General features: G+C 58.2%; 3 protein-coding genes across 3 annotated transcripts; 1 reads left to right on the forward strand and 2 right to left on the reverse strand.

Moving 5' to 3' along the window:
- Positions 1-41: 41 nt before the first annotated feature.
- On the reverse strand, positions 42-8,675 carry VOLCADRAFT_120789 (uncharacterized protein). The gene is made up of 18 exons (XM_002949705.1): positions 8,500-8,675; positions 8,330-8,424; positions 8,133-8,252; positions 7,921-7,986; positions 7,496-7,711; positions 6,384-6,476; positions 5,588-5,905; positions 5,150-5,307; positions 4,664-4,754; positions 4,280-4,431; positions 3,621-3,987; positions 3,221-3,402; positions 2,505-2,670; positions 2,030-2,194; positions 1,706-1,822; positions 1,468-1,557; positions 1,148-1,267; positions 42-980 (listed from the first exon to the last, which is right to left on the reverse strand). The coding sequence occupies exons 1-18, from the start codon at positions 8,528-8,530 to the stop codon at positions 675-677; spliced, it is 2,853 nt and encodes a 950-aa protein (XP_002949751.1). The 5' UTR covers positions 8,531-8,675; the 3' UTR covers positions 42-674.
- A 159-nt stretch (positions 8,676-8,834) lies between these two features.
- Positions 8,835-10,451, forward strand: rpl14 (ribosomal protein L14 component of cytosolic 80S ribosome and 60S large subunit; the record flags this gene model as incomplete). Its single annotated transcript, XM_002949598.1, has 3 exons — positions 8,835-8,939; positions 9,108-9,237; positions 10,285-10,451. 3 exons carry the CDS (start codon positions 8,835-8,837, stop codon positions 10,449-10,451), a joined length of 402 nt encoding a protein of 133 aa, XP_002949644.1.
- Positions 10,452-11,287: 836 nt separating this feature from the next.
- VOLCADRAFT_90096 (uncharacterized protein) lies at positions 11,288-15,344 on the reverse strand (the record flags this gene model as incomplete). The annotated part of the gene is made up of 11 exons (XM_002949706.1): positions 11,288-11,434; positions 11,742-11,818; positions 11,983-12,585; positions 12,854-12,986; positions 13,050-13,122; positions 13,362-13,483; positions 13,922-14,018; positions 14,312-14,380; positions 14,584-14,732; positions 15,068-15,118; positions 15,192-15,344. 11 exons carry the CDS (start codon positions 15,342-15,344, stop codon positions 11,288-11,290), a joined length of 1,674 nt encoding a protein of 557 aa, XP_002949752.1.
- Between the last annotated feature and the right edge of the window lie 203 nt (positions 15,345-15,547).

Consider the following 15,547-nt stretch of genomic DNA (forward strand, 5'->3'; position numbering starts at 1 on the left):
CAAACCACAAGGAGACGGACAAGGCGATGAGAATGCACTGCTGTGGGAAGCTCGTGACGTACATAAACTACATGGCGATGCATGCACCTGCAAAGCCGTGCTCTTTGTAATGGCGCCGTGGGCGCGCTGGGGCTTATTGCGATGCCGACGCGCCCAAATGCATGGGGTCGGTGACACGGGGTGCAAAACCATACCCAATCTTGGAAAAAACTTAGTGATTGCCATGAAGGGGTACATGACAATTGAGCTCAAACGCCCGCCTGAAACTATATGACATGGTAGATGAGAGCAGAGCACCTCATCCCTCACCGGGATTCCGATTCCACCCTGAACACCATGACCACCAGTACACGAGTCAGTGCAATCGTTGCGTACATTGTTCACTTACGTGCTTATCGGGGAAAGATGCACCACATGCCGTAACGCTGCGCTATAGATTATATCGCGGCTGTTCTCCGCTTATCAGATGACGTCACGGTCCTAAGCCGCCACACCCTTAGTCACTCGCTGCAATTCTCTCAGGGAAATGCTAAGTATGCTACGTATTCTGTCCATACCTGGCGCAGAATGCTGACTCAGCTAGCTACATACGCGCACGATCTACGATAGACCTCCTTCCCTTACCACATGTCCCGCTCCCCTCTTCCCTTCCCTAATATCTATCGGCTCCCAAGTCACGACGCTCCAAGCTGGATTGTCCGTATCGCGGGTGCCCCCCCTCGCAGCGCGCTCCCCGGCCTGTCTCCACCAAAGCGTGAGCCGGGGCCCCTATGGCTAGTGCTACCGCTCCGCCCGCTGCCAGCGCTGCCCTGCGACCGCGCTGCGGACACTGGCCGGCTGCCGGACGCGGAAGGCGGTGTGCTGTTGCCCGACGGCAGGCGGATGCCCGCCGCCTCGCAGGCCTCCAGGATGCCCACCCCGGGATTAGCACCCGCAAGAGCCTTAAGCTCCAGCAGCATGGCGCGCGTGACGTCACGAATCTGATGGGGCGGAGGAACCGTGCACGGGACAAGGGCCGTTTGGAGATGTGCAACATTGCTTGGAAGCTCACTATCTCAGGAAGGCGGGATCTTATCAGGAGTGTTGGCCATGTACGCCTGCACCACGTTCATGTTGGATTGCATTGCAATGGCTCGCTGGACCTCACCTCCGCTAGCTCAATGTCCTGTCCCTGCGGCGAGTTGGCGATGCCTAATTTGTTCCGCAGTCGATCCGTCCGTGTCAAGGCTCGCTGGAGCTTGTCGCGCTGCTCATCTAATTGCCGCACCTGCGTTGAAACAATCATAAGACGTATTGCATGGGGAAATAAAAGCTTCTACAGATAACACTCGAGTATGGTTCAGCTGCTCCACCCCTAGTCGCTACTGTATTTCAGCGAAACCCGCAAGAACCAACACTTGCAATTAACCGTGGGAAAGGCAGCTATTTTCAACCCTTTTTGTCTGCCCAGCCGAACTCCGCCCCTACCGCCTCAGTCTTGCGCCGTGACATGTCGTCCACTAGGCCTTGCAGCGACCGCTGCTCTTGCGCCAGGTTATTCAGACGGGCCTCGGCTACCTGCGCAAAGCAGAAGGGCGCTCAAACGATTGCCTCAATCCAAGTGCAGACCAGGCCATCAGCAGGGGCCCGCAAATACCACAGATGTGCATAAGGCCCACAGCTGTCGATGGAGAAAACAGTCGCCAGGATCCCATGCCCGGCCTGCCTGGATGTCGCCAGCGATGGCCGCCTCATCTGCTCGTCGCGCCTTCAGCTTGTCGTACGCCTTGTCAAGCTTTTCGCGGAGAGCCGAACGTTCCTCAAATGCCTCTTTGCTGCTCACCTACATGAGATGATACGCAGCGGGATACGTGTCGTTACCGGGCGGCCAGATCGGGGGGCTAGACGTGGGTGGGATTGGAAGTGCCATGTGCGAGCCTGCGCTACGGCGGTACAAGGGCGATATTGAAGTCGTCGACTCATTTGCGCAAGCCTCTGAAATAGCCCAAGTTTCCTTGTGACCCGCTTTCTAGGCAAGATGCCAACTCACCTTCTTGTACGAATGCGAGAAATTTGTGTTACAGGCCATGAGCTGGGCCAACGTGGCTTCCAGGGCCGCGACCTCTTTCTCCGCCACGCGAATGCGAGCATCTAAGTCGTCACCCTCCCGCTGAAGCGCCTCTCGTTCCTGTGCTGCCTTGATGACGAAGTAGGCCTGCGGGAAATGCGACAGCAGCAGTATGAGCAGTGTCAGCAGCCGCGGCAGAGTCAGGAACGGTCACCTAGGCACTTTAATCAAGACGACAATGGTGGCATGAGTGAAATTGGGGCTTTACAAGCCAAACACAGCTGTGTGTTTGTGTGGATATGCATAATCGCGACATCAGCGCCTTGGGACGGAAGGCGTGTACGCGCATTGCATTTCAGTGCTGAGGCGTGATATGTGCGTTTGCGAGAGTTTATTCCTGGCTCACAACGGCGAGAGGCATTGCACCCACGTCAAACCCATGGCCAACCATACGCACCTGCGTCCGTTCTTCACCATCCTCCTCCGTGGCTCCCCTGTTCTTGGCCGACATAATCTCAAACTTGGCTTGCAGCTTTTCGCAGCGCAATAACCGCTCCTTGAGCTCCAGCGTGATGCGGTGCACGTCTTCACGCAGCAGGCGCAGCTCCGCGCGGAGACCATCCCTGCGACCAGAGATCCGCCCCATGGTCGCGTCGGAGGGGCGTTGCGGAAGCAATAAGGGCCCGTGTGCAAGGTGTGCACGACGTTTTGGAGGTGCCGGTCTGGTCCCTTGGTCTGTGCTCCCGGGGGTGAGGACACAGCGCTGGCACGGCCTCCCACACATTTACATGTGTGTATGTCACACCTTGAGTTGCGTTATTCTCCGAAGGTGCACCGGAGTCATACGAGCCGGAGGCCCAACGGCCAGCCTAAGGCTGTCCGAAATAGGTAACATAAAAAAGCCATAAGAAAAACTATTATCCTATAACTCAACGCGGGAAAGAAAATCGAAGTAAAAAAATAATTGAGCCACGAGAAGGACGGCCCCTTAGTGCGACGCTGAAGGCTGTTCCATCACGAAGCTGCTTCCCGTCCCTGTCCCCCGCTTCACTGTCTTCGAAAATCTTTCAATCCGATTCTGAGCGCAAGCTTCGCTGCACTGTTGCCTCATTCACCCTCCCAGTCCTGCGGCGTGCTTGGAACGATGGTGAACCTTTGTCCGTCCCAGCCCACCTGTGAACCTCCACCTCCTGCTTTCGCTCTTCCATGGACAGCGCCAACTGGGCCTTACGGTTCTCCAGGCTAAAGACCTCGTCCGCATGCGCTGCTAGGATGTCCCGCAGCCGCTTCACTTCCAGAGCCAACACGTCATGGTCCACTAGCGCCTTCTCGCGGGACTCCACAGCAGCCTTGACCTGCGTAGTGTTTGTGTTGCGTTGGGTCGTAACGTGACGTAGGGTGGAAACAGGTTGCCTTCCTCTACTGTGTAATTTTTCCCTTCCCTACTACTCCTGCAGGTTTTCCATTGAATTTACACGCCCGACTCTACGCGCTCCACGCGTTGAGGCCTCATCAGGATCCGCTTCCATTTAATTTCTATGCACCCAAGCGCAGGCATCCTTCCATCCCGCACCTGCCGCGCCACCATGTCGTTCTCAAGTTTAAGCGTGGAGATAGTTTCATCCAGCTTGGCTTTATCCGCCCGCAGCGCGCCATTGGTACGCCGAGCCGCCAGCAGATCCTCCTCCGCCCGCTTGACCTGCTCCATCAGCATGCTGTGCTCTTGGCACACGCTATCTAGGATGGACGTCAGCTTCTCGATGCGAGCATTCAGCGCCCGAGTCTCCTCCTCGCTACGCACACCGCCCGCACGCGCCACCTTGCGCTCCATCTGCTGCAGCTGAAACTCCACGTTGTACAGCAGCTCCTGTTGCCGTACGACTTGCTCGTCCAGGGTGTGAATGCGCGCCGCCAGGTTCTTGTTCTGGCCCTGGCCGCCACTGCGGACGAATGCGAGGAGGAAAGGGGAAAATGCGCGGGAGCAGGGCGAGGGCCGGGGCCCCTCGGTCAACGAGGTCACAATGGAAGGAAAGGGCCGTACGGCCGAGATGGTGTCGAGTCAGCTAGCTTGGCGTGGAACAGCAGCCGCGAGGGGGAGAGCACTGCAGGAGAGGTTGGGACAAGGACGTGCGACTAGTCAAAAGCGTTGCCCGTCCCTTACAGCCACGTGCCCTTCCCCTTCTTATGCATCCATAAGCCCACCCTGGTTCCTTCCCTCCCAAACGTATGTACCTGATTTCGCTGATGAGCTCGCGCTCCTTGGTTCGCAGCTCGAACAGCACCTGGCTCCGCTTGTACTGCTCCTTCTTGAGCAGCTCGTGCTCCTTGAGGACGGCCCGGAGACGGGCCTCCTCGCTCCTGCGCAGCGCCTCCAACTCAGCGGCCTGTGGTGGAAAGGCGGAACGGTAACAGGAGGGTATAAGAAAATGCGTGTGTGGGCCGGATTTGGTTCATGGCCAAGAAAGGCTGCCTCTCCCTGCTTTACTCCCTTCCCTGCCTTGCACCGACTCCATCGCCTGCGCCGCCCCGAGCCCCTTGCCATCCATCCGCTCACGTTCCCGTTCGCCTCCAGCCCCTGCCTCCAGCCCCTCACCCAGCATCCTATCTTTTCCCCACCTTCGCCTCCATAGAATCAAGATTGGAAAACTCGTTCTCCAGTTTGCGTTTCAGCACAGCAAACCGCTTGCGGGCGGCATCCAGCTTTTGACTGCACCGCGGCAGGAGAAAGGGACAGGAAAGTGTAAATGTGGCACGAACAAGTCACGCGAGTAGGATTGCAAGGCTGACGACGCGTGGATGCAGGAGGAGCTCCCTTGGTGTTGAAGGACAAGTCCATGGAGGAAACCATGCTATGGGCCTCGGCCGTCAGGTGCTGCTACGCGAGCGCGGGCGCTTGTGTCCACGAAAATCCATGTCATCGCGTCAATGCCTAACCAGACAGCGTGTCCCTCCAGCCAGCCAACCTGAGCCATATACCCGGCACCAAAACCATCCACTCAGCCGTCCTTCCCGTTGTCCTAAAACGCCTGCTCTCTCACGCCACCCTCCCCCGCCCACCCAGCCGCCTACCCCGCCCAGCTCCCCCTCCCTTTGGTCTCCTACCGCTTCTGATCCAGCTCCTCCCTCGCGCCCTTGTTCTCCGCGGTCCGCATCGCTAGCTCCGTTGCTGCCTTTGACAAGGTGGCCTTAATCAGTTCCACCTGGTTGGCCAGGTCCTCCTGACGGGACTGCTCCCGGGACAGCATGTCGCGCTGCTTTGCCTGAGGGGTTGGAGAGAGCAGTGCGAGGACGGGGTTTAAAAAAGAAGACGAGGGAGGGAAGAAGGGCAGGGGAACGTGAACCCGGGACAACGCGGCGGGTGGGAGAGCAGGGTTTGGGGACGAGGAAAAAGGGAAGGAAGATGAAAGGCGAAGAAAGACATTTATCCGCCATAAGCTTTTTAGGTAGGGGTTGAGGGGTGGGATGCGGCTCCGTACCAACGAGCTCCTCCCTGTTCTCATGTTGCTGCAGCAGCGCACTCTTCCGCTCAGCGCCACTCACCACCTCTCGCTCGTAATAGGCCACCCGCGCATCCGCCTCCTTAGTGTTGAGCACTTCGTTTTCCAAGAAGCGCGCCTGTGCGTCCAGCTCCCGCTTTCGCTCCCGCAGCACCTCCTTCTGCATGGCAAACTGTTCGGAAGCTGCTGCGATGGCGGCGTCGCGATGGCGCATGGCCTCCACCGCCTCCTCCCATTGCCGAATGAGATCCTGCCGCTCCATATGCAGCTTGCGGAAGTCCTCGGCTGCTTTGTCCAACTGGATCTGGGCCGCTTGCGTCTCCACCACCTCCCCATCCAGCTCGTCCTTGCGGGCCACCACCTGGTGGGATGGGGTTGGGCCGGGGCGGGGCGCGGATTTGGGGAGGTTGACGGAGTTGACAAGGCAGACGCGCCCAACATGTCGGTAAATGAGCAGAAAGGTGAGCGGCAAGAGGTGAGGGGTTGGCAGAGGAGCTGGCCCCGGGAAAGGAAAGGAACGCTTGGGGGATGTGGGTGTGCGTGAGGGTGTGTGTCAACAATCGAAGGGGCTACAGAACGGACTACTCGTTTGTTGACAGAGAAATGTCAGCCCTACTGTCCAACATAAGCTACCTCTAGCTGCATTTTGTGGGTTGTGGCGGGAAATCAGTGCCGCAGCCTCCGCCAATGGCTCGGTGTGCGATTGATTGATTGGTTATTCAATCCCAATTTAAATTTGTTCCCCCCTACTTGGTCCTGCATTTTCATCTCTGAACCTGATCCCGTCTGCGAACGTACGACGCTGCTCGGCGTGAAGTTCCCCCTATCCTGCTCCGCACCTGTTTGCTGACCCTCTCCAGCTGAAGTGTCAGCTCCTTAACCTTGGCGTCATCCGCGTGGCGGTATTTCTCTAGCGCCGCATTATCCTCAGCCTGCCCGACGCGCAGTGGGAGACACAGCATGTAAGAGGCGACAGGGACGTGTCAGTCGGAGGCATGGCTCGGCGATGCAGGGGACATTTCGGGTGGTGCCGTTGGGCCATTCAAAGCTGCCGAGGATGCTTGGCATGCTGAGCACCAGCCGTTACGGCGACAATACGCAAGCCAGCCACCACACGCCTGGCGCTGGCTCCCTTCCCTCCAAGATTCCCTCTGCCGCATCCAATAAGGCCCGGCTTCTCCCTCCACAGTTGGAACCGGAAGTGCTGCGCGCATGCAGCGACTGGCACATCTTCCAGCCGGGTCTGACCCTTATGCGCATAGGGACGAATGCCGGGCCCAATCCAGCGAACAATGTACGCCCACCCCAGGTAGTATGCGTTGTCTGGGCTTGAGCATAAACATAAGAACCTTCAGATTTCCAGTCGGTGGGTCTTCTCCTACACGGCTGCTTTCGCTGCTCTGCTCAGTGCTGATGCCGGCTGGACCGGTGCTGCAGACCAGTCCCGCATTTGCCGTTACGCAGAAGCTGCCGCTGATTCCGGCTCAAGAGGCTAGGGGTTGCGGCAGCTGCTAGACCTCAGTATGCATAGCAGGGATCCTTGAGCGGCTTCTGCTGCAGGGAAACGAGCTGGGCTGCTGCGTGCGCTCGTAGGCAGTGTCAGTGCCCCACCGCCCTTCAAGTTGGATGCGGTCCCGAGTAGTCAGCGACCTGAGGACCATCCAGCAGCTGCCAATCCGTGCCGATCCACTCTTCCAAGAATGCTGCTGCAATCTCTGTTTGACCTGGCTTGTGCCTCCAAAGACCGTGCAAGCTGCTGCTGTGTGGCCATTCTTGTCCATGCAGCCACCAATCAAGGGCTATCAAGGGGAAACCTCCCGTGCTATCGCCTGCTCGCCTGCTGCACCACACATTGCTGTTGCAACACCGGCTCCTTCCCTGGATAAGCGTGCGAGCACAAACATATTCCAGACCTCATGCGCCCAGGACACCGTAGTGGACACAGTCCCACCCCTGCCGGGGTCCCCCTTTCGCTTCGCCCCAGACGCGCCTTCTGCCGCTCCGCTAGTGCCCACTGCTCCAGTTCCTCCTGGTTCCAGTTCATGAGCATTTTAAACTGGTCCAGCTTCTCGCTGTTCTTGTAGATCTGGTTCTGTAGGCTGTTAATCTTGTCCGCCAGTTCAGCGCGCTCAGTCGTCATCTTGGCCACGTCCTTACGAATACGACTCTGCAAGCGGAAGACAGGCAAATCAGAGCAGCCCAGATCTCCGGAGGTATAAAGCGTCATAGGGGATGCTGGCTCGATTGGTGCAGCTCCCTAGACACCCCCTTGAAGGATTATCGCTGGTTGACCCAGAACGAAACGCCCTCGGCATGGCCGCGGCTTGCGGCAGCATTCTCTAGGACCTCTCCCGAGCCCCGCTGTGTGCCGCTCACCGCTTCCCGCTCCGCCATGGCAGTTAGGTGCTTCTCACTTTCAATCTCCTTGTTCTTGGCCTCCACCTGCGACAGGGGGAGTTGACGCGGTCAGAGGACCCCACAGACTGCGTATTCCAGGGTTGAGCCGGGCCCCACCCCTACACTGCGCTAGGCGCTGGGAGGAAGCCCGCCTAGTTCTTTGCGTATTGCCTCCAGAGTGGAATACCCACCCGGGTCTGCGTGTACTTCAGCTCCTGTTGCACGTTCTTCAAGTGCTCGTCCATAATGTGCAGGCGGTCCATGTTCTGCTCCAGGGCGCGGTCTGTCCGCTCGAGCCTCCGCTCAAGTTTCTACGTGTCCAAGGCCATAAAGTGAATAAGGAGCTCATGAACGGAAGCGTCCGGCGGGGCCTGCGATGGTACCCTACCGCGTTCTCCACATAAAGCTTCTCATTCTCTGTCCCCCGTGCGAACGGGGGCAGGAATGACATGTCCACCTCTTCGTCATCATCAGCGACCTCTTCTGCAAGTCAATCATATGGGGTTCGCTAATTACTATGAGGGTTTAATCCAAAAAGTTGCATGCCGGCCTACGCACCGTCGACCCGATAGGGGTCAATGTTAGCCATGTTTTCTCGCAGTATCAGGGCAACAAGGCCCCGAAACAACGGGGTATCAAGTCGTTGTGCCCACGACGCTTAGAAAATAGTCCGCGGTCAGTAAGTTATGTTAAAACGATAAGCCTTCAGGAAATTATCAAAGTCTTACAGTTCTTCCCATTCTGGGGTAACCGTGACAGCCCTGCCTTGCTTGCTTGTTACATTGCACCCGTACTCACAGTACGGCGTCCCGCAACTGAGCGTGCAAAGGCGCCCAAGCTGTCGCAAACTGGTCCTCTCACTTGGCTGTGCCGCTCTGGTAGCGCGTGGAAAGATGCCGTTCAAGCGCTACGTTGAGATTGGCCGCGTGGCCCTCATCAACTACGGGCCTGAGTTCGGCAAGCTGGTAGTCATCACTGATGTTATTGACCAGAACAGGGTATGTTTATCTTTTCAGTAATCAATCATTCGTACTATGCCCAAATAGAACAGCAGAGCCGCCTGGCCGCCCGGCCGCCGCATTGCCGCCCTCAGCCTTTGTTTCAGTTGGAATTGAGAGCAGCCGCGTATTGGGATTACATCGTAGGATATGTGTCCGTGCTCGTAGGCTCTCGTGGACTTCCCCGACCAGGAGCGCCGTGTGGTAAACTTCAAGCGCCTGGCGCTTACAGACTTCAAGGTGGATATTAAACGCCATGCGCCAAAGAAGGACCTGAAGAAGGCCCTTGTTGAGGCTGGTAAGTACAGCTGGGCCTAGAGGACGGGCCGACTTAAAGGAGAGTTTGTGCGGCGCATTTGCCACAGCCCACGTTTGCCCCGGGAATTCCGTCACCTCGGCGGTTATTTGGCAAGAAGTTATAATTAGCAATTTGCTAAATGAAACTTAGGACGGGGTATGCAGCAAGAGCAAGAGCTTGACAGCAAGCTGAGCGTCATCCGGTTCGCTAAGGGGGAGTTCGAGCCTTCGTGAGAGGGCTTTGGAGGCTGTCCGGAAGAAAGCATTATGATGACTGTGCTATCCCTCCTATGAGAATTGATAACAGTACCCTGGGGGCCCGACGGGTTGAAAACCCGAGGTTCAGTACAGTCGGGGCCGAGGCTGTGATGAGGAAAGATGCATTGGAGGCATGGGTTTCAACCACTGCTCGTATGTGACCAGGGTATGGCGGTTGGCAGCGGTTGTTGTCAGCATGATGGTGGTGGGTTATCGTCGCCAGGATGCTTACTACAGGCATTAATTTGCGCAGTTAGATACCCCGCTTCGTCAGCTGTAGTCTATCGGTCCCAATTTCCCCTTCGGCCAGCTGGTTCATTTCAGGAAGTACTGGGAATGATATGTACGAGCTTTCGATCACCAGAGCAGTTACAGAACTCAGCAAAGAACCTGTCATGCAAGTGACTGGCTAATTAGGTCAAACGCTGCTGAGGGAGTCTGTTTTCAGCAAGGACACACGATGCGGGTACACGGTTGCACTTGTGTAATTCTCCACGTGTGTGTGATGCTTTTATGCGGGACCCCCATGGGACGGCGCTGTCCGTGCGGTTGGCCTCATATGGGGTCCTGTGGCGACGAAAGTCGTCTAGCGTATCTTTTTTATGAAGGTTGCTTAGCGATGAGGGGGACCTGCTTCATCCACATTTTCCACGCCGATTCCAGAAAACCAGCTGCTGCAAGCAGAGTCATGCTGTCTCCACTAGTTTTTCATACGCTTTTGAATGTCACGCTGTCTGGGTCTGAACAATGGAAAAACCTAGTCAAATTGAACTTTCCGTTCCTCACTCAGACGTGGTCGCCAAGTTCAAGGCGTCGTCTTGGGGCCAGAAGCTGGCCAAGCAGGCGGCAAAGGCCGAGATGACGGACTTCGACCGCTACAAGGCCACCGTCGCCAAGGCCAAGAAGGCCCGTGCCGTTCGCAAGGTCTTCAACAGCCTGAAGAAGTCGGCCAAGTAAGCGCGCTGCTGGATAGCGGCAATGCGTACTACCAGCGGCCGTCGTGGCAGTGGAGACAGGGTCTCGCGGCAAAGGTTGGCGTGGAGGCCAATGGCGATGTTGTGCGGAAACTGTGATGGTTACATTGGAGAGGTGCCATGCAGCGGTGTGCTGACATCATCTGCTGGGTGCAGCTGCGGATGTTGGCTCGCCGATCTTATGTAACTGCCTATGTGAAAGCGCTGATCAGATCGCTTCAGACCTCCCTAAACCCTTGTGATGCCGGATTATTACATGAATACTGCTTTCCACACGTGGCCCTGATGCATCCGGATGCTGTCCGGCCATGCTAGGCCAGCGGTCATACCAGTCCACGCGACAGTTATGTGTTTGCAAACGGGAGCACGGCGGGACCCCGTTTGTTGTTGTTGGTTGTTACGCAGCTTTGCACATATTTCGCGAGGCAAATGAAGTGAGGGTCCAGTCGAAAAGTGCTAAGGCTAGCCACATCAATATGTGAGAATGGGCCCAGTAGCCGTCCTGCAAATTCCTGGTGCATGCACAACTCCGAGTTGCCCTTGCTACATGTAACAGGTGCATGCAAGGCATCAGAGCATCAAGGACTTGAATGATCCAGTAGCAGGTCAAGTCCCATAGCCGCAACAGGTGCAGGGCCGTTCAGAATGGTTTCCCCTGACATGCACTCAAATACTGGCACGCTTCGCTCCTACGAGGTCAAGGCAACGTCAAAAGGATTAAATTGAAAGAAGAAAAGAACATTTCCCATTACGTTCGAATATCACACCGCAAATCCCAGTCCGCAATCTACAAGCGAACTCCCGGAAGGGCTTTAGCCGTCAGGACGCGGCTGGAGACCCTGCCAACGACGACGGGAAGAAATGATGCTGCATCGTCGAAACGACTGTCTCCGCATCTTGCCGAAGTGAGCCATACTCCAGATCCGGCACGTTGCGGTGACTTTCCACAGCGCGCTTAGCCGCCGCCTGGTGGCAGCAGCAGACAGGGCCGCAGGCAGCTTAGGGCCTGGGCCCAAAAATTTGACTGACTGACCCAGTTCAACACCGGCTTCACAAACCGGTTTGTGCCCTTTATGGACGGTATTGACCCTAGGGAGCATTTAGCCCTTACCACTGATGGGATCTAGTCATGCCCCGTGCACACGGCTGCGTCACATTCGAGACACCCATGAACTCACTATATCACGGCACGCCGCGACTCCTTTCCTGTGACTTTCGCATGGATTACAGCATGCAATACGTTACTTCGACAGACCCTACTCCGATGCCGTACCATGCCGTACGCCAGGGCGTGCACCGGGTCCTGCTGCTGCAGCAGCGCAGCCACCATTCCAGCCACAAGCGTGTCACCTGTGATCAAGGTACGGAACAGGCGGACATGTAGTTAACAGTGAAACTGAAAGTTCAAGTCAGGATTCCGCGGTTTGCCAAGCAGCCGACTTTGGGACAAAATCTCCACGGCCTTGGGCATACAAATCTAGATAGCTCCACGTGGTTCAACGCCAACCACCTACCTGCGCCATTGACACTGACCACCTCCGCGGGCAGTGCCCGCAGGTGTACGACCTGTACAGCATAGCGCTGCGACTGTTGCACCGCCGTTTGGCGTCCCGCCGCTAAACCACCCGCCGCCACCTCCGCTGCCGCTTCCAGGGTTACTGCCGCGGCCGCCGGGCTCGCTGACGAGGATAGTGTGGACGCGGGTACGGACAACAGCACCGGCGCTGAGGAGACGTGGCGCGCCAGCAGCGCTCCCCGGATCACATCCCCCCTGGGGACTGGTAAAGCCCACGAGGCGGTAGCGCCTCTTGCTGCGCGGATGGCCGCAGCATGCGGGGAGGCTGACATGGCAACGGGGGCTGGCAGGACACCACCATCAGGCCTCCTCGTAGCTCGTACGTCGGCATGGGCATTCGAGGTCCAGCAACAGCTGCTGTTGTTATTGCCGCCGCTGCAACTGACGTTGTAATTTGCACCGACGGCGGGTACCGAGGTGCTGCAAGCGTCCAACGGCTCCAAGGTGGAGCGCGGGCCTGCACCGGCTGCTGCCTCATTGGCGGCCAGGGTAATCAGTGCCGCGCCAAGCGACCCAAGGGTCAGTACCACACACGAGGTACCTGCGGCGACCAGCCAGGATTTCATCAGAGCCCGTGCCCCCTCAAGAACCAGTCATAGTCCCTGCGGCGCAGCTGATCCTGCCGTACGGATGTCCGCACATTTGCCAGCTACGATTCCCTCCCCTACCTTATCCTGCGGCCCCAGCGGCGTACCTTACTGGGCTGTACTTCTCATTCCGTCCCTCGCTTTCCCAAACTGCCAAGCACATCCTCAACGCGATGCTCCCTCCCACCGCCACTCCCAACCCTTTCCCACCCACCGACGCACCCTGCAATAACAGCACCTCCGCGAAGGCCGCCAGCTGCCGGAGCAGCTCCGCCACCGGCTCCAAAACCACCCGACCATCGCCACCGCCACCGCCGAACCCACTTCTGCCGCCATGTCTCCCCCCGGGGGCCCCCTCCGCGGAGTCATCGGGCAATGCGGGCCGGGGCAGCAGCGGCAGTCCCGCCGCACGACGGACCTCGTCCGCCATCGAAATAAGCTCCGCTGCGTTGGGCGACACGAACGTGGCGTACGGCAGCGCCGACACTAGGCTGCGGGGCCGCGTTCCAGCCGTGCGTGGCCGTGTTGGTGCAATGGGGTGAGGGGTTTCGATGTGTTGGGCTGGTATGGGCATGGTGCGGAATCAGCACACCACAAGACAGGAACATAGACACACACAAAGATAAGATATATATGTAGACATAGGTATATGTACAGACCTCCCGGTGAAGAGGTAGGCGCGTGAGGGCCCCTGGTTCCGGAGCCGCAAGGCGGCTGAGCTCTGACTCACCGGGTTGCCTTGGGCACCGACACGGGCTCTAGGAACACAGGCACCCGCGCGAGGGCCGCCGTACGGCTGATATACTCGAGCGCCTCCGCGGACAAGTTGCCCTCCGCCAGCAGCATGCACGCCTGAGGGGGTCCCGGGATGAGGGGGGCCGAAACGGTGGTGAGGGAGGAGGTGAGGGCTAGCGGGGCGTTTCAGGGACGCAACGCACATGGCACTCACTCCTTCCCCACCGGCAAGGGGGTCCGACCCCATAATCCCCTCCCTCCCTCCCCCCTTCCCTCCCTTCCCCCTTCCCTCCCACCTCCCTTCCCTCCCTCCTCATCTGCCCCGTGCTGGAGCACACTCCTACAAGGGGAGAGGACCAGACACAATAGTCCCCATCCGAAGGGCACGAGACCCGAGTCGAACTCTCACTCGCCACGCGGCCCGGTTCCTCGCCTTCCCTTCACAAGCCGCATAGCCGGCAGACATCCACCTCCCGAAACCACCAGATAACCCCATGTCCCCACACCCTCATTCACACACTAAGTGGTGTCGCGGTACAGTCCACGCTCCTGCACCTGCTGTATCTGCGGCTGGCACTCCCGCAGGCGCTCCGGTGTGAGGTGCCGCTCCACGGCCGTCACGTCCGCAACACACGCCGCCACCTCGCCGCCCCTGCAGCGCGCCACACGGCGGAGGGCCCCCTCGGAGACCAGGGCACAAACACAGACAGTGCGGCGCAGGGACGGATGGACAGACAGACAGACAGGTGGACGTGGCAACGCCGTTAGGGCGTGCACAACACCCTTGCCAAAGCCCCTTTTCTTCCGCATACCCCGTCAAGAGGTACCACACGGGCGCAAAGGCGGGCAGCCCCCAAACTTGCCTGCAGAGAGCCGACATAAGCCATGCCGTTCCGAGCCAGGCTGAGGACCCCGGGTACATCCTTAAAATCCCCAACCCCGCACCTGTCTAACATTGCCGACACGCACGGAGTGGTTGCTCCCGGGAGGGTGATCAGCTGGCTCAGATCTAACCTGCGACAAGGGTAACGGCAGCAGCAACGCCATCAGGCCGTACAGGAGCAGGCTTGATTGACGTCGGCATGTCCCCCTCTCGTCGGCATGTCCTAAAGTCCGTATCACTACTGCTAGCTGGCTAACAGCCATGAGGGCTCCACCTGCAGCTACCACTACTTTTGCTAAGACCACTTCCCCCCTTCCCCTCGTCCCGTCCTCACCGGAGCCGCCGCAGGAAGGTGGTGAGGAAGCTGCCCGCCGTGTCGTCTCCCACCAACGACACGAACACGGGCGCGGGCCGGTCTAATGGCACTAGGCCGCTGAGGGCCTCCGCCATGTTGCGACCCACACCCCCGGGCACCTGCCGGATCTGCAAGGGGAGAAAGGAGGCGGGGGGAAAGGGAGCGGAGGAGGGGTGCTATAAGGGGGCAGTTTAACAAGAATGGACGAAGGGGGAAGGTGTTGGCGGTGGGGAAGGGAAGGGGCGGTGGTAAGCCACAACAGGAAGAGCAACCCCGTAGGAAAGACGACGAACAAGGATAATGGCTTAGTGGGCAGTATTGCTGGCTAACTGTGCTAATGTCCAGCGTCGCGAAAAAGGAGAGATGCATAGAAGCCTAGAATCCCCCAACAGGATGGTCGCAGGCAGGGGGGACGCAGCGGGGACATAAGCGACGATAAGCGGAATTCAGGCGCCATACCTACCTGTCCAGGAACCGACGTGCCTCGCTGCACATCTACGGAGTTGGGTTGAGCCTGGCGAATGGACGCGCGCAAGGGTTTAGGCAAAGCGAGCCGAGTCTGCCTGCTCCAGCGGCCAATAGTGCACCTGGATATCAAGGCATACACCACCGACGATGACTAGAGGTCCACTAGAAGCTGCAAACCAGGGCGTCTCGACTCGACTGCCGGGTTGTGATGCTGTGCCTTGCTGCTCAGGGGCTAGGTGCGCAAGGAGGACGGCCAACCTTCCGTCTGCCATTTTTTCAGCATATTTAGCAGTCTTACCAGGAAAAGTCATTGTCATTGTCCTTGGTTTTCGCTTTTGGGGTTTTGGACGAGCGCACGGCAACAGCCACTACATTCAGTCGTAAACAGATATATATAGATGTAGACGCTTATAACAATAATTTATTTGCACCTAGGCGTTGCAGCCCACAAGGTGACCTTACCCGCGCGCGCGGC

This window comes from Volvox carteri (assembly GCF_000143455.1).
Source record: "Volvox carteri f. nagariensis unplaced genomic scaffold VOLCAscaffold_15, whole genome shotgun sequence".
In the NCBI taxonomy this organism is placed as follows: Eukaryota; Viridiplantae; Chlorophyta; class Chlorophyceae; order Chlamydomonadales; family Volvocaceae; genus Volvox; species Volvox carteri.

Bases quoted from the DNA above. Each gene is read 5' to 3' on its own strand.
- VOLCADRAFT_120789 (XM_002949705.1), bottom strand. From the start codon at position 8,530: ATGGCTAACATTGACCCCTATCGGGTCGACG. The intron at 8,253-8,329 runs GTAGGGTACCAT...TTGGACACGTAG, and splicing joins AGCTTTATGTGGAGAACGCG to AAACTTGAGCGGAGGCTCGA. The intron at 1,268-1,467 runs GTAGGGGCGGAG...GTTTCAACGCAG, and splicing joins CACGGCGCAAGACTGAGGCG to GTGCGGCAATTAGATGAGCA.